General features: G+C 39.5%; 2 protein-coding genes across 4 annotated transcripts; both read left to right on the top strand.

Annotated features, from left to right (window-relative positions):
• The first annotated feature begins 312 nt into the window (after positions 1-312).
• LOC115500795 (keratin-associated protein 4-12-like) lies at positions 313-954 on the top strand. 3 transcript variants are annotated; one of them, XM_030295505.1, is made up of 2 exons: positions 313-670; positions 833-954. In XM_030295505.1, the coding sequence occupies exons 1-2, from the start codon at positions 313-315 to the stop codon at positions 952-954; spliced, it is 480 nt and encodes a 159-aa protein (XP_030151365.1). The 3 variants fall into 3 exon arrangements, with proteins under 3 accessions (XP_030151365.1, XP_030151364.1, XP_030151363.1); XM_030295504.1 differs by having other exon boundaries at positions 313-775; positions 848-954; XM_030295503.1 differs by having other exon boundaries at positions 313-954.
• A 6,001-nt stretch (positions 955-6,955) lies between these two features.
• LOC115500304 (keratin-associated protein 4-12-like) lies at positions 6,956-15,556 on the top strand. The gene is made up of 2 exons (XM_030294605.1): positions 6,956-7,471; positions 15,008-15,556. The coding sequence occupies exons 1-2, from the start codon at positions 6,956-6,958 to the stop codon at positions 15,554-15,556; spliced, it is 1,065 nt and encodes a 354-aa protein (XP_030150465.1).
• The last annotated feature ends 7,975 nt before the right edge of the window (positions 15,557-23,531 follow it).

Raw genomic sequence — 23,531 nt, 5'->3', positions numbered from 1 at the left:
CTCTGTCCCAAAAATAAATAAAAAAAAAAAAAAAAAAAAAAAAAAAAAAGAAGTGATTCACATGAGAACTCAGGAACTTGAGAAAAGGGAAAGAGCTATTTTCTACATATTGGGAGTTTTTCCTAGAAAAATATAATGATCTAATTTACTAATTGCATTTGCAGTCATATAAACAATAAGAAGGAAATAGTCTTTTCCTAACCACAGAAGTACCTCAGGGGGGTATAAAAGGGGCCATGTGGCAAGGAGACTCCCAAACTCGAGATCCTCACTCTCTTGGAAACCCACCCAGAACCTCCACCCTCTGACACCATGGTCAACTCCTGTTGTGGCTCCGTCTGCTCTGACCAGGGCTGTGGCTCCAGCTGCTGCCAGCCTTGCTGCCGCCCCACCTGCTGCCAGACCACCTGCTGCAGGACTACCTGCTGCCGGCCCACCTGCTGTGTGTCCAGCTGCTGCCGCCCCTCCTGCTGTGGCTCCAGCTGCTGTGGCTCCAGCTGCTGCAGGCCCAGCTGCTGCATCTCTAGCTGCTGCCGCCCCACCTGCTGCCAGACCACCTGCTGCAGGCCCAGCTGCTGCCGCCCCTCCTGCTGTGTGTCCAGCTGCTGCCGCCCCTCCTGCTGTGGCTCCAGCTGCTGTGGCTCCAGCTGCTGCCGCCCCTCCTGCTGCATTTCTAGCTGCTGCCGTCCCTCTTGCTGCCGCCCCAGCTGCTGTGGCTCCAGCTGCTGCCGCCCCTCCTGCTGCATTTCTAGCTGCTGCCGCCCCTCTTGCTGTGGTTCCAACTGCTGTGGCTCCAGCTGCTGTGGCTCCAGCTGCTGCCGCCCCTCCTGCTGCCCCTCCTGCTGCCTGCGCCCAGTCTGTGGCCGGGTCTCCTGCCACACCACTTGCTATCGCCCCACCTGTGTCATCTCCACCTGCCCCCGCCCCATGTGCTGTGCCTCCTCTTGCTGCTGAGCCCCCTTCTCGGTGACCACCATCTCTGCCTACCTCTGCCCCACAGATGTAGCCCCTCCTTTTCTGCTGCTAGGACACATGAAGTAGAAATGATGTTGCTCAACTGAATCGGGCCTTGATTCTACTGAAGAACAACATCATGCTGTTGAAGAAGATGGATATGGCCCAGAGCACTTACGCAATAACAGATTTTATCCTTCAGTTTGACAATTGGTGACATTCTCATAACTTCCCTTTTCTGGGCCTTCTCTGTAACCTTATATATTTCTGTACCAAAATAAAGTTATACTTCCCTGCATTAACAATTCAGTGTGATTGATGCTCCTTTCAGATTTTGTCTTCAGCTCGTAGGCAAGTGTATTTGACCTACACCTACCTGCAGATACACAACATGGTCTTGACACCTCTCAATAAAAGTCAGGTTCCATTATTCACTCCCTTATTTTTTCTTACATGCTTCCTTATTTCCTAAGCAAATCACCTAACTATGAACCTGTCCTAGGAAAATAACAACATGAAAACCAGAAATTTGGAGGACTGTTAAGTACGTAAAAGTGAAAAGAACACAATACACGTTTCATGAATCACACCAGTCACTGTAGCTGTGCAACATGTTGTTTGGCACAGTATGCAAGTTTGTATGCAGACTTGCACTCGATGACACTAGTGTCATCCATGCAGCTAATCAAATGCACACTGACTTTGACTCGATTTGCAACAGGACCTCAGCCATTTCTCATTTTTCTATTGATAAACAAATTTCAGATCCTCACGCATTCAAGGGACAGGCAGGTAACTTAGATGAGTAAAGCACGCCCTTGATAAGATGATGTGTTTGGTGAAAACTGCGGCGAATTACAGACTGTATGACCACATAAGAGGGTATTCCTGAGTTCCTGTCAGTTGCTTCCATGGAGAAACAGGGGCCCAGTGCTTTCACTGAAAAGTGGGTCTGCTTTCCCTGACCCTTCCAAATGCCAATTTCTTCATTCACTCATCCAAATAGTATTTATCAAGCATTTATTACATGGGAGGCACTGCTAAAGATACTAGAGGGGTGCCTGGGTGGCTCAGTCGGTTAAGTGTCCAATTTCAACTCAGGTCATGATCTCATGGTTTGTGAGTTCAAGTCCTCCATCAGGCTCTCTGTTGTCAGTGCAGAGCCTGCTTCAGAAACTCTGTCACCCCCTCTCTCTGCTCCTCCATCTTTCTCTCAAAAATAAATAAAAATATTTTTTTTTTAAAAAGATACTAGAGTAATGTCAGAGACCAACACACAGAAAGCTCTCTATAGTAATGGAGCAGATATTCTAATAAAGTTGATGTATTTACTTTTAAATGTTTTTCAATACATTGCCTGCTCAGGTTTCTACACAGTATCTTTTCTCTGTACTTTTATTTTTACAAATAAGACTGGGCTTCGAAGCCCCTCTTTTTTTTTTATAAATTTTTTTTTCAACGTTTTTATTTATTTTTGGGACAGAGAGAGACAGAGCATGAACGGGGGAGGGGCAGAAAGAGAGGGAGACACAGAATCGGAAACAGGCTCCAGGCTCGGAGCCATCAGCCCAGAGCCTGACGCGGGGCTCGAACTCACGGACCGCGAGATCGTGACCTGGCTGAAGTCGGACGCTTAACCAACTGCGCCACCCAGGCGCCCCCGAAGCCCCTCTTTAGATGAAAATATTTGTAATACAAATGGGAACATGATTCCCAAAAGGACAGTTTTACTAATGATGTACCCCACCCTTCAAACCTAGAGCCACACTAAAGCCGCCCGGTTAGGAGAGGAAGATAGAGGGACAGGTTCACGGATGAGGAACAGAATGGAGCTGATCATCAGTTACTCACTTGGGGTGGGAACTGACAGGAGGTTGGGCTCCCAGACTACAACAACTCCTGAAACTAGTAAGTAAATTTGACGAGGATATAAGATTTCTATCAGTATAAATTAACTTTATTTTAGGGGTGCCTGGGTGGCTCAGTTGGTTAAATGTCCAACTCCTGATTTTGGTTCAGGTCATGATCTCACAGTTTGTGATACTGAGCCCCACATCGGGCTCTGTGATAACAGCATAGGGCCTGCTTGTGATTCTCTCTCCTCTCCCTCTCTTTCTGCCTCTCCCCCACTTGCATAAACATTCTCTCTCTTGCAAAAATAAATAAACATTAAAAAATAATTTTATTTTGGGGTGCCTGCATGGCTCAGTCGGTTAAGCATCCGATTTCAGCTCAGCTCATGATCTCACAGTTCGTGAGTTCAAGCCCCACATCGGGCTCTGTGCTGACAGCTTGGAGCTTGGAGCCTGCTTTGGATTCTGTGTCTCCCTCTCTCTCTCTGCCCCTCCCCCACTCACACTCTGTCTCTCTCTCTCTCTCTCAAAAACTAAACATTAAAAAAAGATAGTAATTTTATTTCTTATTAATTGTATTTTATATACTATCAATGATTATGGAATTAAAATTAAATAAGAACAATTCAGTTTTCAAAAGTATCAACAACGTAAGATGCTGAGACAAAAAAGTAACAAAAATATGGAAGAGTTCTGGAAGGAGGTTCCTCCTTCCAATCCAGGGACGTGACATGTATCTCCATTTATCTAGACCTTCTCTAATTTCTCTTTGCAAAGTTATGCAGCTGTGGGAAGAGCTCTTCCATGTTTTTGTTACTAAAAACAGAGAACAAACAGGGGTTGTTGGAGAGGAAGTGGGTTGGGGGATGGGCTAAATGGGTCATGGGCATCTGTTGGGAGGGCACTTGTTGTGATGAGCACTGGATGTTACACGTAAGTGATGAATCACTGGGTTCTCCTCCTGAAACCAATACTACACTGTATGTTATTAAACTTGAATTTAAATAAATAATTGAATAAAATGAATTTTTTAATTATAAAAAATAAATGAAAGACAGCATCATTGAAATTAACAAGTCAATGGATGAATTAAATATATATTAAGCACAGCTGAAAAGGGGAAAAAATGTTGATTCTCCTGCAGTCGATCCAAAATTTCAATGCAATACCAATCAAAATTTCAGGAGACTTTTTAATAGATGCTTAGAAGCTGATTTTTAAAATTTATGTGGCAACATAAAGAACCTAGAATTTCTAAAGCAATTTTGAAAAATGAAGATATAAAAGCTGCAATTTTAATACCAAACAAATTAGATTTATACCAAAAAGCATTAGAGGAGACAAAGTGGGATAACTTTACTATGGTAAAGGCTACAATGAAAATATAACTACAAAGCTAAATTTCAGAAACAGAAGGCAATGCCAGAGTAAAAAAGACACAGTCCAATCATCAAAGACTAACACACTGTGTACTTAAAGAGAGAACACGTGAAGAAAAATCAATCAGAATGTGAAAATAATTATAGGTAATTAATAAGGTAGATCTTACAGATATGCATTAAATTCACAACCCCCAAGATAAAAAAGACACTTCCTGTTTTCAAGTGCACAGTATTATTTTAATAGTGAAAGCCTGAAAACAACCCACATGCCCATCAATAAGGGACTGGCTAAATAAATCTTATTATGGCAACAGAATGGGATACTTTGTGGCTGAAAATGAAATGAAGACCATCAGAACATACCTACTAGTCTGAAATAATCTGAGATAAATTGTTAAGTGAAGCAAAAGCAAGTTGGAGCTAAGCCTATCAGTGTACAACCGTTTAAGAAACAAAGGAGATTCGGGGCACCTGGGTGGCTCAGTTGGTTAATAAGCGTCCAACTTCGGCTCAGGTCATGATCTCACGGTTCGTGGGTTCAAGCCCCGCATCAGGCGCTGTGCTGACAGCTCAGAGCCTGGAGCCTACTTCAGATTCTGTGTCTCCCTCTCTCTCTGCCCCCTTCCCCGTTCATGCTCTGTCTCCGTCTCAAAAATAAACATTAAAAAAAGAAAAAAAAGAAACAAAGGAGTTACAACTATGCAAATGCAAACACACTTGCATTTAAAATAGCAATGAGAGGGAAAACCTTAGATTATAAAAATGATTCTCTAAGGGGGGGGGGGGGAAGGAATAGAAATAAATAGCAGGACTTCCTTAAACATGCCTCACTTTGTAGAATTTATTTTGGTACCATAAATACTTTACAGAATTGCAAAACATTTAAATTTAAAAAGTGATTCCTAGAGATGTTTTTTTTTAAGCCACTGATGATGTGCTCTGTTCCATGCATGATGAAAAGAAACCTACGGTTCAAGTGTCCACCTCAGGTGTTTATCATCCAGCTGGAGACAGAGAATCACATTCAGGTTACAGTAGATGTGCGAAGTTTGAGGGTTCCGCAATGTGATAGCAAGCATAAAGGAGGAGCAGATGAAGTTTAAAAAAAAAAATGTCAAAGCAAACATAAGAGAGGAGGAGCCATCTGGGCTGGAACTTCGAGAACAAGAAATTGCTGAGTTGATAGGGGAGAATGAACTTCTAAGGAGGTGTAACAGCACAATCAAAGGTATGGAATTAGTATTGTTTACACTGTAACTTAATAACCTTAACACAAGTCTATGTGAACTCTTAGAGAATGATGAGTGCCTCGTGGGTTCTTGGAGAAGAAAAATCAACATAATAATTACAAAGCATTCAGCAGACCATCTGGCACACAGCAAACACTCACAAATAATATCTCCCTGTAGTATCTCATTTTTCACTGTAAGTACGTGAATCCTAAATACATAATGATTGTTTTGGACACTAATTCCTTTGATGCTTTGAGTATGTGCCAAAATCTTGCCTTTCAATATAGCGTATTTAAATGCCTGCAGGACAAACAAGTCTTATCTGTTTATATCCTCTTTAAGCAGAAAGACTTGAATTTGAATTATTGAAAGAGCACAAGAAAAAGATGCTTTAAATAAAAACTCCAATGTAATGCAGAATCCATTGCATATGTTGGCCAATCAAAAGATAGCTCAAACCCCCTCACTTTTAGCATATGTGGAGAAGATTCCTGAAGGAAAAAGTTCATTTCTGAAAATGGTTCTTTCATCAAAAAGGAATGGGTGAAAGCTTAGTCTTGAGGTAGAATCATCACATGAGATTGGAATGTCTTTTGTGACACCCGGACTCTCCAATCAACCAGGAAACAGTCCAGCCCTCCCCATCCATTGTACATAAGCATCCTCAGTGATGAGTCTTTCCTCCTATTTCCTTATCAGTACTCCACCTGACAATGACATGCATTTTCCCACTTTGACCAGAGAGAGAGAGAGAGAGAGAGAGAGAGAGAGAGAGAGAGAGAGAGACAGGACAGACAGAGAGACAGACTTGGCATTGTGATAGCCATCCTCAAAATAAGACATGGGAAAAAAAGAATTAAATCCATGAGCACATTTTGAAGATAGCTATCACAACGTCAACTCTCTCCCCTCCCCACCCCATCTTTTTTTTTTCTTTTTGTCAAAGTGGAAAAAAATGCATGCCACTGTCAGGTGGAGTACTGGTAAGGAAATAGGAGGAAAAACTCATCATTGGGTGAAACAGGCCATGGCGATTAAGAGTGCACTTGTGATGAGCGCTGGGTGATGTAAAAACTGCTAAATCACTATATTGTACAACTGAAACTAATATGTTAACTATACTGGAATTAAAATAATAAAACAAAATATGACTGTGGAGTCACACATGAAAACAGGACACGGAGAAACTCAGTAACAGAATATCATTATGAAAGTTCCAACTTCGAAGACACATTAGGAAAAAAATGCAAAAGTGGTTTCATGTGGCTTAACAAGATTCAATGAATCACAACACTGCAGAAAAAGAGAAATGATGCTTTTCTTAGATATCAGCATATTTAACCTGATAAACATAATTATTAACTTACTAATTGATTTCCTGGTAGGAAAAACAAGAGTGTTGCTCATGGTAATGTCAGCTACTCAGCAGGGTATAAAAGGGGACAGAGGTAAGGAGACATTCAAACTCAAGAAACCACCCTTGTGGAAACCCACTCATACCTACTGGTGAAACCCCAATCCTTCCTCTGACACCATGGTCAGCTCCTGTTGTGGCTCCGTCTGCTCTGACCAGGGCTGTGGCTCCAGCTGCTGCCAGCCTTGCTGCCGCCCCACCTGCTGCCAGACCACCTGCTGCAGGACCACCTGCTGCCGGCCCACCTGCTGTGTGTCCAGCTGCTGCCGCCCCTCCTGCTGTGGCTCCAGCTGCTGTGGCTCCAGCTGCTGCAGGCCCAGCTGCTGCCGCCCCTCCTGCTGTGGTTCCAGCTGCTGTGGCTCCAGCTGCTGCAGGCCCAACTGCTGCATCTCTAGCTGCTGCCGCCCCTCTTGCTGCCAGACCACCTGCTGCCGCCCCAGCTGCTGTGGCTCCAGCTGCTGCCGCCCCTCCTGCTGCATTTCTAGCTGCTGCCGCCCCTCTTGCTGTGGTTCCAACTGCTGTGGCTCCAGCTGCTGTGGCTCCAGCTGCTGCCGCCCCTCCTGCTGCCCCTCCTGCTGCCTGCGCCCAGTCTGTGGCCGGGTCTCCTGCCACACCACTTGCTATCGCCCCACCTGTGTCATCTCCACCTGCCCCCGCCCCATGTGCTGTGCCTCCTCTTGCTGCTGAGCCCCCTTCTCGGTGACCACCATCTCCGCCTACCTCTGCCCCACAGATGTAGCCCCTCCTTTTCTGCTGACCATCAGGACACATGGGATGGGGCTGATGTTGCTCAACTGAGTTGGGTCTCATTATTCCAATGAGCCTACCACCATCCCACTGACTCTGTGAGCATATTCTAACCTCAGTCCAAATTCCGCTTCTGGACCTCCCCCTTTCACCCAAGTGTGAATTTTCTTACAACACACCAATTGTTGTAGTGACCACTTCTCCCTAAAATATCCTTAACTTTTGGGCACCAGCTCATCAAGCTCAGGGAGCTGAAGTCTGATTTCAGTATTTCTACATTACAGATTTTTATTGTCCAAATGATTTAATTGTCCAAAGGATTCTCTTTTATAATTCTTATTCCCCCAATTTTCCTATGTTATAACTCTATGCCAAAATAAATCACCTCTTTCCTATATGAAAAATCAGTGTGATGGTACTCTTCTTTAAGATGTTCTATGCTCTCTGGACAACCATACGGTACATACACATGTAAGACATACAACATGGCTTTGTCAGTCTTACAATCTTACAAAGTCACAGCTTCAGTTTCACTGCCAGATCTCTTCAGTTCTTAGATAAGACATATTCTTGGGAATTCTTGGATAAACATCAGAGAAAAACCTTTTTGGAAAACCTGTAGGCAATTAATGCTCCCTGGGACATCTTTTCCATATTATATATCTCTGAAAGCAGTTAATAGTAATTATAAGGAGAGTGAAGTTGAATGTAGCTGGGAGCAACTGACGATTTGGGAAAACATAATGAAAGGCTGAGGGTGATAAATCAGAGATTAAAGGACAGATGTAAAAGCCAGAAGTTTCATTGGCAGCACAGAGACTGACTCTCATCTTCTGCAGTTAGAGGGCAGATAAAGCTGAGGACCAAGGCTAGGACATCACCACAGGAAAAGCAGAGCTCCAGAGGTGGTTGTTCACTCAGTCTAGGCAGTACTGCCATGGCAGGATCAGGGCCCTAATTGGGAGAGATGGGGACCCTGAGATATGAGATGGGGACATCTGGATTGATGCATTTGAAGATCTTGAGTCCCCAAATTTCCCTGAACCCTCTCGGCTTGGAGAGGTGATCCAACTTCTTTGTTGACATTTAGTGCCACCTCCATCTTGAAGATGATGCAGAAATTTCAGTCTTGGAAGACAGCACAAGCTCCTCTCACTACCTTCTCCCACCCCATTTTGTCACAGACCAATAACTACAGTTAAGTTACACAACGCACCCAGACAATGGCCAAACCTGTTAATGGGAGACTTATATCCCAAAAGATCTGTAGGACCCAAAAACTGCTTCACAGATCGTGGTGTGCTTTTCAATCAGGAGGCACATATTGTCCAGTTGTCTCCTTTTTTTTTTTTTTTGATATAAGCAGCTACTGATGATCATTGCCTAGGACCATTATTCATTAGGCATAGCAAAATCATGATATTGCAATTCTATTATTCCTCTGCCTGCCATTTATTAGCTGGGATAATTCCATAAAAATAAACTTCCCTCGTCAACATTTGGTAGTCCTAAGGAATAGTCTGGAGAGGAGAGGCAAAATAAATGCTTGATTCTTTCCCTTTATTTCCCAGTTTCCATCCTCCAAGAGTGACCAAAGAGTTTTTTTTTATTGTTTTTTAAAATTTGCATTAATATGAACTCATGGATTTCAATAGACTTGATGGTGAATCAATCCATTCCAGTTTATATCCCTCTATTGATGCTCAAATAAACAACTTTGAGTTGGCCTCCAAGTCCTTTTGACATGAATCTAGTAGTCTTTGAAAATTCCTTGCTTTTTCATATAACAGGATATTGCAGACTCGTTTATGTATTTCTTTCCCCCAACTTCTAATCAGTCATTTCTCCAAGGATCCCCCGTTCCTTTTAGGTAGAAACAGTATTTGAGACCATAAATTGAAATATGTGATGTTCATTACTACTAAATCCCTAGAAAATATATATTTAAATGATACCCAGGTCTTTAGTTTCTACTGAGAACTACAGAGCTTTTACTTAAACTCATATATCTTACTTATAAATCTCATTTCTTCTATGCAAAAGTATCAGTTCTTAGTGACACCAATGTATTTATTCATTTTCTTTATTCTATGTTTGTCCAACAGTCTCAAAATAACATTACCAACACTATAGTTACTGAAATCAAACTTAAGACTTTTTCTGTTGTTTTATTTATTTTTGATCTTGGAATAATTGCTTTTTATGCCTGCATATACAGTTAGGGTCCTTTGCTATTGCCATGTTTTAATAATTTTGAGATTTAAAATTTTTAATTTTGTTTTAAAATTATGTAAAATATTGACATGAATCCAAAGTCAAACCTATAGAAAGAGTATATTCCAAAAATTTAGCTTCAATCCTCTGTTCTCCCACTTTATCTCCTCTACCTTCTCTAAGTCAACCTTAAAAAAAATTATGGTTGAGGGGTGCCTGGGTGGCTTAGTCGGTTAAGCGTCTGACTCTTGATTTTGGCTCAGGTCATGATCTCACAGTTTGTAAGTTTGAGCCCCACATCAGGCTCTGTGCTGCCAGTGCAGAGCCTGCTTGGGATTTTCTCTCCCTCTCTCTCTGTTCCTCCCCTGCTTCTGCTCTCCACCCCAACCCCTCTCTCTCAAAAAATAAACTTAAATTATGGTTGATACTTCCATTATTTTTTCTTTTCTTCTCAGCTTTATTAAGGTCCAACTGACATACTAAAATCGCATTTAAGTGTACAATTTGATGTTTTGATATATATTGCTGTAATCAACACCACCATCAAGATAAAGAAGATCTATCACCCCCTCTGCATTTCCTTCCCATACTCCACCCCTAGACAACTACAGATCCAATGTCACTACAAGTTTGTTTCCATTTTCTAGAGTTTCGTGGAATCCTACCATTGTGTACTCTATCTTGCCTGGCTTCTCACACAGCATAATTATATTGAAATTCATTTTGTTATGTGTATCACTAGTTCATTTCTTTTTATGACCGAGAGGTCTTTCCTTGTATGGAGACACCACATTTGTTTATCCATTCACCTGTGGACGGACAGTTCGGTTGTTCCTAGATTTTTTTTATCTTAAAAAATAAAGTCTCCATGAACATTTGTGAACAAGCCTTTGAATGGACATATCATTTTAACTTTATTTTTTTAATTTTAATTCCAGTGCAGTTAATATGCAGTGTTATATTAGTTTCAAGTATACAACACAGTGATTCAACAGTTTCCATCAAGATAAGTATACTCTTAATCCCTGCACTATTTCACCCATCCCCCCCGCCCACCTCCCTTCTGTTCTCTCTAATGAAGAGTCTGTTTTTTGGTTTGTCTCTTTTTATTTTCCCTTTGTTCATATGATTTTACTTCTCTCGGGTAAGTACTTTGAGGTGGAACGGCAAGGTCATATAGTAGGTGTATCTTTAACTCTTTGAAAAACTGTCAAACTGTTTTACAAAGTGACTGTGCCATTTTATATCCCTTCCTTGTGTGAGAATTCCAATGGCTTCATGCTATCACCAACAACTTGGTAAGGTCAGTCTTGTTAATATCAACCATTCTAGAGTGTGTATGGTATTCTCACTGTAGTTTTAATGTGAACCTTCTTAATGATTACTCCTTTCATGGGTTGACTTTCCATCTACATATTTTCTTTGGTGAATGCCTATTCAAATATTTTGCCCATTTTTTTGTTGGGTTATCTTATCATTGAGTAGTAAGAGTTCTTTATATGTTCTATATACAAATCCTTTGTGGGATATATGCTTTAAGTATTTTCTCCAGTGTGTGGCTTACCTTATAATTTCCTAAATAGTATTTTTTAAGTTTTTATTTTCATTCCAATTAGTTAACATACAGTGTTATATTAATTTCAGGTGCACAATATACAATTCAGCAATTCCATACATCACCCTGTGCTCATCACAAGTGCACTCCTTATTTTGCCTATCTTCCCTCCCCCCATCCCCTCTAGTAACTACCAGTTTATTCTCTATAGTTAAGAGTCTGTTTCTAGACTTGTCTCTTTTTTTTCCTTCTGCTTATTTGTTTTGTTTCTTAAATTCCACATATGAGTGAAATCATATGGTATTTGTCTTTCTCTGACTGATTTATTTAGCTTAGCATAATACTCTCTACCTCCATCCTTGTCCTTGCAAATGGCAAGATTTCATCCCTTTTTATGGCTGAATAATATTCCATTATATATACATACATTAATATTAAAAAATTAATGTAATATAAGCAAATACATTTTATTTTTTAAATTTTTTAATGTTTATTTATTGTTGAGAGATAGAGCACAAGCAGGGGAGGGGCAGAGAAAGGGAGACACAGAATCTGAAGCAGACTCTAGGCTCTGAACTGTCAGCACAGAGCCCAATGCGGGGCCTGAAACTCACAAACCACGAAATTATGACCTGAACCAAAGTCAGATGCTTAACTGACTGAGCCACCCAGCAGCCCCAGCAAATACATGTTCTATATGTGTTCTCTTATTTTTTTAGACACATTGTAGTGTCTACAGACACTGTAGACCCTTCTCTCCGTCTACTTTGTCATCTCAACAATATATCCTGCAGATTACTTCACAGTAGCATAGAGATATCCCTTATTCCTTTATACAGCTGAACAGTGCTCCATTATGGGGATACACCATAGCTTAATCACCACTACCTACTGAAGGACACCCAGGTTGTGTCTAGTTCTTATTGCTGTTGTTTTGTTTTTACAAATAGCACTGCTATGAATAATCTTGCCTAACATCTTTTCATAGTTTTGCCAGAGTACGTTTTGAATAATTTATACAATTAGGATAACTGAGTCAAAGAATAATGCCACTAATTATCGCCAAATCTTACTAAAAAACGTATGAGCATGGCAATTTCCACATAATCTCTAGATACTTGAGAGTGTTGTCAATGTTTGAATTTTTGACACTCTCACAGGTGAGAAGTGGCATCCTGTATAACTTCATTTCTATTCTTAAGCATGAGACTGGACATCTTTTTATGATAAAGAAAGATCTTCATCTTATTTTTCCATCAGGTTTTTGCCTTTTCTCTAATCGAATTTTACAAGTACTTCATATAGTAAGGTCACTTACTCTGGTATAAATTACAAGTATTTTTTTCTCATTCAGTCATTTGTCTTTTGACTTTGTTTCTGGTAAGATTTTAAAATACATCTTCTTGTTTTTACAAATGATTATATTTCCACTATTAGAACTTAACTAAAAAATATTAAGAGTCCTCTTTAACAATGAAGTCTCCTGTTACCTCTATTGCTCATTTTTGTTTTTGTTTGTTTGTTTAGGTTTTATTTTTTTAATATACTTTATTGTCAAATTGACTTACATATAACACCCAGTGGTCATCCTAACAAGTGCCCTCCTCTATTGCCCATTTTGTAAGTGCTCCTGGTTGACTCTCTTTGAAATGCTATTGCATCACCATCTTGTTTACTGCTCCCACTGCCACCAACCTAGACAGGCATTCATCTCTCATCCCTATTGTGCAACCACCACTTGAACTTTCTTCCTGCTTCCCATCACTCTACCCACTCACTGCCAAATAATATTTTTAAAGCCTAGATATTTGCTCACACCTTTCTCCCAATAGTGTGATGATACAATATCTACTTACTTTGTAGAAATTCAGGAATATCTTTACATTCTCCTCATTGTAGCAGTATTCTTTTTCTTTACCTTCCTATACATACCATCCAAACAAGTCATTTAGTCCATCAGTCAAAAATAAACCCCTGTTCAATCAGATCCACACTGTCTGAATGCTCTTTTTTCTTTTCTCTATCCATCTAGATTATCTATAGCATGATAAAGGGCGAATAAATGCCCTATGTTTTCAATTAACCCCACATTCACGCAACTAACATTCAGTGAGAGCAATTGCTAGGCACCATGTTTATGTATGTGAATAAGACATTCTCTGACATCATGGGGTATATAGAAGGATTGGGGGAAAAGAGATATAAACCAATTATGCTAGAGTGTGATACCCTAGATCACAAGTATATTGGAGCAAAAGGGAATGAATGATTAGTTTTGAATGTGGTAGATGTCAAGAAAGATATTAGAGATGAGCTGGTATCTGGACTAGACATTTATGTATGAGCAAAAGTTTGCTGAAATGACAAGGGAGAAAGCACATTTACACAAATGAAACAGTATGAGAAATGACATAGGATTATTATTCCTCATACCTCTTTGTACATGCTAGAAGAGAACCATACTCCCTACTGACTGTATGATATCACTCTATCTAAACCTCAATTACTTCATGTCTAAAGAATTAAGAAAAATTGTGTCCACCTCCTAGAGTCCTTCTGAAGTATAAACAAGAGAACAATTACACAAGACTCAGAAAATTCCTGACACATATTAGGCACTCAAAAATAGTAACCATTAGTATTATCTCGCATTTCATACATGTACAAATTTAAATACATAATTTTTATTTATCATACAATGTTCTACATGCTTGCCAAACCCCTACATAATGTGTCTTGTTTGTCTTATTCAAGTGCCGATAGGACACAGATTAAAGCTTAACCCCTGAGATCTCATTTGTATCAAGAAAAACACCTCAAACATATTTCTGAGAGATAAAAAATCTCAGAATACAAGAAAATATTCAATTATACGTATTCTGTTGAGTATGCTTAACCATCAAAATAAGAGGAAAAATACACCCTTATGATACCCTGTCTCTGAAGAACATGTCAATAATAATTTAATAATTTTTAAAAGGACCCATTCACGCCAATGGATTTTTTACTATTTGTAAGTAGTGAAACACTGCATTAGAACTTTCAATTGAATAGATTCAGTAAGATAGAAGAGATAGAAACGTTGTTAGGATCCTTTATACCTCAATGACTATCCATAAAATCCAAACGAATCAGTATTCCCCGCTGCACACTAGGGACTGTCCCCCCCTCCCGGATGCCTCTTTCATGTTATTTTCCTACCAGCATTTCATATGACTTGTTGTTAACCTCTTTGACAGCAGATTTAGTCACCATAATATCCATTCTCAACATATTATCCTGGAGTTAAATACATAAATGAAGAACTAACACTTGTGACATTCAATGAAACAATGTCATGGGATAGGTCTACTTTGGAAGACACATCAGACAAGGGAAGACATATGGGAGCTGATTCACTTGATTTTAACCAAATCAGATAGCTCACAATACAACAGGAGAAGGAAGTGGGGCCCTTTTCTATATATAGGAATATTCACCAGATAAATATAATTATCTAATTTACTAAAACTAACTGATTTTCTATTAGGATAAACAACAAGAAGAGTCCTGCACATGGTCATAGTAACCCTCAGCAGGGTATAAAAGGGGACAGAGGTAAGGAGACATTCAAACTCAAGAAACCACCCTTGTGGAAACCCACTCATACCTACTAGTGGAACCCCAATCCTTCCTCTGACACCATGGTCAGCTCCTGTTGTGGCTCTGTCTGCTCTGACCAGGGCTGTGGCTCCCGCTGCTGTGGCTCCAGCTGCTGCCAGCCTTGCTGCCGCCCCACCTGCTGCCAGACCACCTGCTGCAGGACCACCTGCTGCCGGCCCACCTGCTGTGTGTCCAGCTGCTGCCGCCCCTCCTGCTGTGGCTCCAGCTGCTGTGGCTCCAGCTGCTGCCGCCCCTCCTGCTGTGTGTCCAGCTGCTGCCGCCCCTCCTGCTGCCAGACCACCTGCTGCTGCCCCAGCTGCTGTGGCTCCAGCTGCTGCCGCCCCTCCTGCTGCATTTCTAGCTGCTGCCGCCCCTCTTGCTGTGGTTCCAACTGCTGTGGCTCCAGCTGCTGTGGCTCCAGCTGCTGCCGCCCCTCCTGCTGCCCCTCCTGCTGCCTGCGCCCAGTCTGTGGCCGGGTCTCCTGCCACACCACTTGCTATCGCCCCACCTGTGTCATCTCCACCTGCCCCCGCCCCATGTGCTGTGCCTCCTCTTGCTGCTGAGCCCCCTGCCCTGTGACCACTATCTCCACTCACTTCTGCCCCCTCAGATATAGACTCTTTGGTGTTGTGGGACACATGGAATCTGACTGACATCATTCAACAGGTTGAGCCTCGCCATTCTAATGAACACCAATGTGCCACTGGCTCTGCGAGCACATTGTGGTTCATGTTAAGCTCCTTCCATGACTATCTTTTCCTTTCAATATTGGCATCAAATATGGATATTAATATGTGGTCCATCAGCTAAAAAAAATCCCACTCCTCTAAATTTCTCATTCTTCCTTATCATTTTAGGGCTCTAGATTACCCTTCCTAACAAAGTGAATATTATCTGCAACCTTTGTGCAGTACTGATTTGACACCCTCTGACCTGGGGTTCAGTTATACCCTCAGACCTAGGGATCCAGTTATAGATTTTCTAACAGAGTAAATTTTTTTTTATGTTTCGTTGCTTCTCTTTCTAATAAACTTTTCTACACATAAAAATTTTTTGGCATTGTTCCTTATTGTTTTCGTGATCATTTTACTTAGTATTAGGTAACTATATTTTACATGATGATACAGGAAGAACACTCATGTTGAAATCACTTTGAGAATAAGTGCTATATATACGAAATATAGATCATTTAAAATATTAGAACAAAGGTGGCACATGTGTACATGTATATGCACATGTATATACATCTTAATATCCTAAATTAGGGCAGATTTCATTCATGTCTTTAGCTCTTATTTTTTAAATTTTAATTTGTTTTTTTATTGAGATATAATTGACATATAACATCATATTAGTTTCAGGTGTACACAATAATTCAATATTTGTGTACTATAAGAAATGATTGCCACAGTAAGTCTAGCTACAATCTGTCACTGTATAAAGGTACAAAATTTTTCTTCTTGTAACAAAAAATTTTAAGATTTACTCTCTTAGCAACTTTAAGGTGTGTGATACATTATTGACTATAGTCACCATCCTATACATTATATCCCCGTGACATTTATTTTATAACTAGAAGTTTATACCTCTCGACCACTTTCACCCAGTTCACCCATCCCCTAACCCCACTCACCTCTGGCAACCACCAATCTGTTCTCTGTATCTATGAGTTTTGTTTTGTTCATTTGTTTTTCATTTGTTTATATTCTACGTATAAGTGAAATCATTCAGTATCTGTTTTTGACTCATTTCACGTAGCATAATACCTTCAAGACCCATCCATGTGGTTGCAAATGGCAAGATTTCATTCTTTTTTATGGCTGGGTAAAATTGTATTTATATATACATTTATATATACATTGTATATATACACCACATCTTCTTTACCCATTCATCCACTGATGGGCACTTAGGTTGTTTCTGTATCTTGACTATTTTTTTTTAATTTTTTTAATGTTTATTTATTTTTGACAGAGAGAGACAAAGCATGAGTGGGGAAGGGGCAGAAAGAGAGGGAGACACAGAATCTGAAGCAGGCTCCAGGCTCTGAGTTGTCAGCCCAGACCCCAACGCAGGGCTCGAACTCACAGACCGCAAGATCATGACCTGACCCAAAGTCAGACACTCAACCGACTGAGTCTCCCAGGCACCCCTGTATCGTGGCTATTGTAAATAATGCTGCAATGAACATAGGATTGAATATATCTTTTTGAATTAAAAAAAAATGTCTTCATTTTCTTTGGATAAATACCCAGAAGTTGAATTGCTGGATCATATGGCAGTTGTATTTTTAATTTGTTGAGAAACCTCCATACTGTTTTCCAGAGAGACTGCACCAATTTACATGCCCACCAACAATGCATAGGGTTCCCTTTCTTGAAGCCATGCTTTGGAATCACACATTGAAATTCTCACCTTCTATTACATCTCCATCCCACAACCCGCATCAATCAGTAAACCCAATGTGGAAAGAATGACAAATTTAAACATTAATAACATATTTTTAAATGAAAAGCTTAATAAAATTACATAAACACAATAAGAAATGTTTACTAAAATTAATTATATAAACACAACAAAGACAAAAAAAACTAATGAAATAGAAAAAGTCTGGTAAAACTGATCAAAGACCAAGAGAGAGAGAAAAAGGAGAATGTCTGAAAGACTGGCAAATAACTTTATACTTGAAAAGCAGAATAATCAGCTTCCAAGAGAGTGGAAACTTTTAAAAACAATTAGAACATTATGTATAAGTTTAGGGGTCCCTGGGTGGCTCAGTCAGTTAAGCGTCCGACTTCAGCTCAGGTCATGATCTCACAGATTGTGAGTTCAAGCCCCGCATTGGGCTCTGTGCTTACAGCTCCGAGCCTAGAGCCTGCTTTGGATTCTGTCTCCCTCTTTCTGCCCCTCCCCCCGCTCATGCCCTATCTCTCTCTCTCTCTCTCTCTCTCTCTCTCTCTCTCTCTCAAAAATAATAAACACTAATAAAATTTTTTAAAAAAGAACATTATGCATAAGTTTATACCAATATGTTTGAAAATTATGATTGAATTGACTATGTCTAGAAAAATAGATATTAATTCCAGAAGATATACAAAATATAAATAAGCCAATAACCATTAAAGAAACTATAACTATGATCCAAAATCTATCCTCTACATATATTGATATTAAAAATGCCAGACCCACGTTGGTTTACAAGTAAGTTTACTAAACCTTAAAGTTCTTTCCCATTCAAACTGGGAAAAAGAACAGAAGAAAAGGTCTACAGCCATACCACCTTAAATGTGCCCAAACTCATCTCATCTCAGAAGCTAAGCAGAGTCAGTCCTCATTGGTACTTGGATGGGAGAACAGAAGAAAGGAAAATGTTCCCAATTCATTTTAAGTATAACAGTAACATCAGACACAGACAAGAACAAAGTGATAAAGGAAAAATTACAGGCCTATGTTATTGAAGATCATAGATGCAAAAAGCCAGTAAATATTAGTAAGTGAAATTTAGCAATATATATAAAAGGAATAACACATCACAACTAACTAGTTTGTCCTAGACATTCAAGAATGTTTCAAAATTAGAAAGTATTTAAATAAGCTTGTTGATACTAGTACATTAAAGGTAAAAAAAAAAAAAACAAAAAACAAAAACAAACAAAAAAAACCTTCAGGATTATATCAATAGCTGTGGGAAAATAATTCAGTAATATATAACAACTATATTAGTCAGGGTTCTCCAGAGAAACAGAACCAGTGGGAGACTGATGTAGATATAGACACATGTTTATATACATAAATACGCACATGCACACACAAACATAAGAGAGAGAGAGAGGAGGGGGAAAGGACGGATTATAGAATCTGAGATTATATAGAATTGCAGATTACAGAATCTGAGAAGTCCTAAAATCTGCAATTGACAAGCTGGAGACCCAGAAGTGCTGATAATGTAAATTCCAGTTCAAAAGCCAGCAGACTCAAGACCCAAGAAGAGCCAATGTTTCAGTTCAACTCTGAAGTCAGGAAGACTGATGTCAAGGGAGTCAGAAGGAGGAGTTCTCTTTTAATCAAAGTTGAAGGGGAAGTCAGCCTTTTTTTTCTATTCAGATCTGTGAGGTCCACCCACACAGGAGAGGGTCATCTGCTTTATTCAGTCTACTAATTCAAAGGTTAATCTTACCCAGAAACAGTTTCACAGACACACCCAGAATGTTTGTCCAAATGTCTGAGCATACTATGGCCCAGTCAAGTTGACACATAAAATTGACCATCACAACAGCCATTTACTATTTAAAACACTCTAAGCAAAACAGGGCTAAAAGAGGACATTTTTATCCTGATGAATGCTATTTATCAAAACTTCATAGCAAAACATAATAGTTAACAAATTTTAGAAGTATTCCTAGTAGAATCTAAATAAGACAAGGATAACTGATACCACTCCTATCATTCATTGTTGTATTTGAGATCCTACTCAATTCAATCTGATTAAGAGAAAAAGCATTACAGAAAAAAAAAAAAAAACAAAATTGTTGATACCTGTAGACAATACTGTTGTTAACATAGGAAATCCAAGAAAACCTACAAACTTGTGCTAAAAAGAGAGTTTAGGGAAGTCACTATATAGAGTATTGACAAACAAAAAACTCAGTAACATTTTTATAACCTGAAAAGAATCAATTAGTAATTCTAATTTAATAGAAATGAAGATTCCATTCACAAGAGCTACAAATATTATAAACTGTTTCAAAATAGGTCTAATAAAACAATGCAATATTTATGAAGAAAAGTTGAAAATATTCTTTGGAAATCTGTATATAAATAGTTAATGTCCGGTTTATTATTGGGAAGCGTTTTTTTTCTTCAAGTTTTTATTTCAATTCCAATTATTTAACATACAGTGTAATATTAGTTTCAGGAGTAGAATTTAGTGATTAACCACTTCCATACATCACCCAGTGCTCATCACAAGTGCACTGCTTAATACGCATCACCCATTTAACCCATCCTCCTCCCGCCTCCCCTCCAGCAACCCTCAGTTTGTCTTCTATAGTTAAGAGTCTGTTTTCTGGTTTGCCTCTCTTTTTCTTTCCTCCCTATGTTCATCTGTTTTGTTTCTTAAATTCTACATACTGAGTGAAATCATACGGTTTTTGTCTTTCTCTGATTGACTTATTTCACTTAGCATAATACTCTCTAGCTCCATCCACATCATTGCAAATGGCAAGATTTCATTCTTTTTATGGTTTAATAATAGTCCATTGTATATACACACTACATCTTCTTTATCCATTGCTCTATCAGTGGATACTTGGGCTGCTTCTACATCTTGGCTATTGTAAATAATGCTGCTATAAACGTAGGGGTGCATGTACCTTTGAATTAGTGTTTTTGTAGTGCGATTGATGGATCATAGGGTAGTTCTATTTTTAACTTTTTGAGGAACTTCTACACTGTTTTCCACAATGGCTGCACCAGTTTGCATTCCCACTAATAGTACATGAGGGTTCCTTTTTCCCCACATCCTCACCAATGCCATTTGTTTCTTGTGTTGTTGATTTCAGCCATTCCAGCAGGTGTGAGGTGATATCTCATTATAGTTTTGATTTGCATTTCCCTGATAGTAAGTGATGAACATTTTTTCATGTCTGTTGGCCATCTGTATGTCTTCTTTGGAGAAATGTCTGTTCTTGCCTTCTGCCCATTTTTTAATTGGGTTATTTGCTTTTTGTGTGTTGAGTTTTATAAGGTATTTATATAATTTTGGATACTAACCCTTTATCAGATATGTCACTTGCAAATATCTTCTCCCATTCTGTAAGTTGCCTTTTAGTTTTGTTGATTGTTTCCTTTGCTATGCAGAAGGTTTTTATTTTGATGTAGTCTCAATTGTTTGTTTTTCTTGTCTCAGGAAAATTTCTAGAAAGAAGCTGCTATGGCCGATGTCAAAGAAGTTACTGCCTGTGTTCCCTTCTATGATTTTTGATTCCACGTCTCACTTTTAGGTCTTTAATCCATTCTGAATTTATTTTCACGTGTGGTGTAAGAAAAAAGTTCAGTTTCATTCTTTTCCATGTTGCTGTCCAGTTTTCCCAACACCATTTGTTGAACAGACTGTCTTTTCCCCACTGGATATTCTTTCCTGCATTGTTGAAGATTAATTGACCATATCATTGTGGGTTTACTTCTGGATTTTCTATTCTGTTCTATTGAACTATGTGTCGATTTTTGTGCCAATACCATACCATTTTGATTATTACAGCTTTGCAATATAACTTGAAGTCCAGAATTGTGATGTCTCCAGCTTTGCTTTGCTTTTTCAAGATTGCTTTGGCTATTTGGGGTCTTTTGTGGTTACATACAAATTTTAAGATTGTTTGTTCTAGTTCTGTGAAAAATGCTGTTGGTATTTTGATAGGGATTGCATTAAATATGTAGATAAGGAGGTCTCTTTTTAAATCAATGAAATTTCCTGGTTGACCAGGAAGGGAAGGAGGAAGAGAAGTAAATTTACTCAAATGAATGGAAATGCAGTAACCATAATCTAATTTGGCTTTCTACAATCTTTGTCCAAGCTTCACAACAAAGATTACTAAAATAATTTATTTACTACTCTGGAAGATTAGATCATTCTTCATTAATATTTACTCTCTTCCCCTTCCCACCCCTCTGGGAGAAGTATCCTCTCCCACTCTCGCACCCTGTGACTTGGAATTCACCATGTAACTTGCTTTGGCCAATGGGATGTTAGAGGACATGATCCAAGCAAAGACTTTAAATATGCCTGCATGACTGGATTGCTCCCTTGTGCTTCTGCCATTAGAAATAGGGTTGCCAATTAAAATACAAGACACCTCATTAAATCAGAATTTCAGTTAAATGACAGTAAATTTTTAATGTAAGAATGCCCCATGCATACTCAGACATGCTTATACTAAAGATATATTTGTTTATCTGAAATCCGATTTTAACTGGGCACCTGTATTTTTATTTGCTAAATCTGGCAACTCTAATTCAGAAGCAAGTCCCAAACCAACTCGCTGCCGGAGCCAAGACCAGCCGTAATCCACCAAAACCCAACTGACCTGCAGACATGTGACCAAGAAATAAATATTTGTTATTGCATGTTCTGAGAGCTTGTGGTTGCTTGTTATGCATCATAGCTGACTAATTCAACCATGGTGGCAATGGGAAACTAGCTTGCATGTAATTCTAGCCACATTATCTCAATTACCTAGTCTGCACACTAAAAATCAACTATTGTAAAAGGAGCCAAGAGGGAATCTTGGGATGAAGAGATATAGAGAATGAATTTCATCTAATTCAGCATTGATGATATCTTCCATGATATCACTGAAGCAAAAATAAAACTAATTCTCCCATGAAAACAACAAAAAGCCTCCCCCTTTAAGCTCAAGATAGTAATTTTAGGACATTTGATTGGTGGTTTGCAAGTTCTTGGCCCTTTCTTTCATTTAGTGCTCAAAGAAAGTAAGTGGGGTTGACTGGACAGAATTCTTTTTCCCCCTCAAATCCAAAGGAAAAGTACAGTTCTACTCCATTAAGTAAGAATAAATTTATGGAACTCATCACAAAGGCTAAGGTATGGGGTGAAGTACAAATGAAAAACAATAAAAGGAATTAGGCAAGCACGTTATCTCACAGTGCCACAATGTATTACCAAAGGAAACTAGACTATACTTAGAACATCCTGGGAACAGGCAACCCTCACACTCCTATCCACCAATAAGCCAAGCTCTGTTGATCAGTCCTCAGAGAAACCTCTGCACTGGTACAAAGATCTTACCCAGCACGCAAGTCCCAAGCCCCTTTCGAAGTATCTGTCATTGGGACAAGACATTTCCCTAATTCTCTTCCAGTATCACTTTTAACAATGCTTACTCACTTTAAAGACTTGAGATAAAAATGCGGTAGGGGGAATGCTTGAGATGTTCTCTCTCCTGTCTGAAGGCTATGGTCTACTGAACCTGATAAACATAATACTCATGGTAGAGGCTGCTTACTGAGGAATGAGGAGACCTAGACCCCATTGTGACTGCGTGAATCCACATGACCCCTCCTGTAAGGTGAGGGGATAGGGCTATATATTCTCTATAGTCCCTTCCCAGAATCTACACATGCAATGATAATTCTGAATAAATTATTACGAAGATAAAAATTGCAGTGGATCCTTGATAAAAATGTTACAGTCACGGTAGAAGTTGAGTTTGGTTTGGAAGGAAGATGAAGGCATTCCAAGAGAATAGGGAAACAACAACCAGGGCAGGACAGCCCAGATCCTACTGAGGAAGAGCAACCAGACCACAGGTCCAGGGTGCCATGTGGTTCCCCCCTCATCTGAAAACTACAAACCTGCCTCTCCCAGAGTTGTGGTGAGTCCACAGCTCACACGAATGGCCTACACAAGAGTGCTGCTATTAACCTGTTACGGTCAGGGGCATGAGTGAAAATAAGACAGGTCATGTTTGGGTGGTAATTGAGTCCTTGAAGTCCAGGAATAAAATGCTGACTTCAAGGCCA

The sequence above is a fragment of the Lynx canadensis genome, chromosome E1 (genome assembly GCF_007474595.2).
Source record: "Lynx canadensis isolate LIC74 chromosome E1, mLynCan4.pri.v2, whole genome shotgun sequence".
NCBI classification, from domain to species: Eukaryota; Metazoa; Chordata; class Mammalia; order Carnivora; family Felidae; genus Lynx; species Lynx canadensis.
Note: the sequence above shows the minus strand (reverse complement) of the source record. Positions and strands in the feature narration are given on the sequence as shown.

Coding starts and splice junctions, on each gene's coding strand:
- LOC115500304 (XM_030294605.1), top strand. CDS start 6,956: ATGGTCAGCTCCTGTTGTGGCTCCGTCTGCTCTGACCAGGGCTGTGGC. Junction 7,472..15,007: donor CTTGCTATCGCCCCACCTGT/GTCATCTCCACC, acceptor CATACCTACTAG/TGGAACCCCAATCCTTCCTC.
- LOC115500795 (XM_030295503.1), top strand. CDS start 313: ATGGTCAACTCCTGTTGTGGCTCCGTCTGCTCTGACCAGGGCTGTGGC.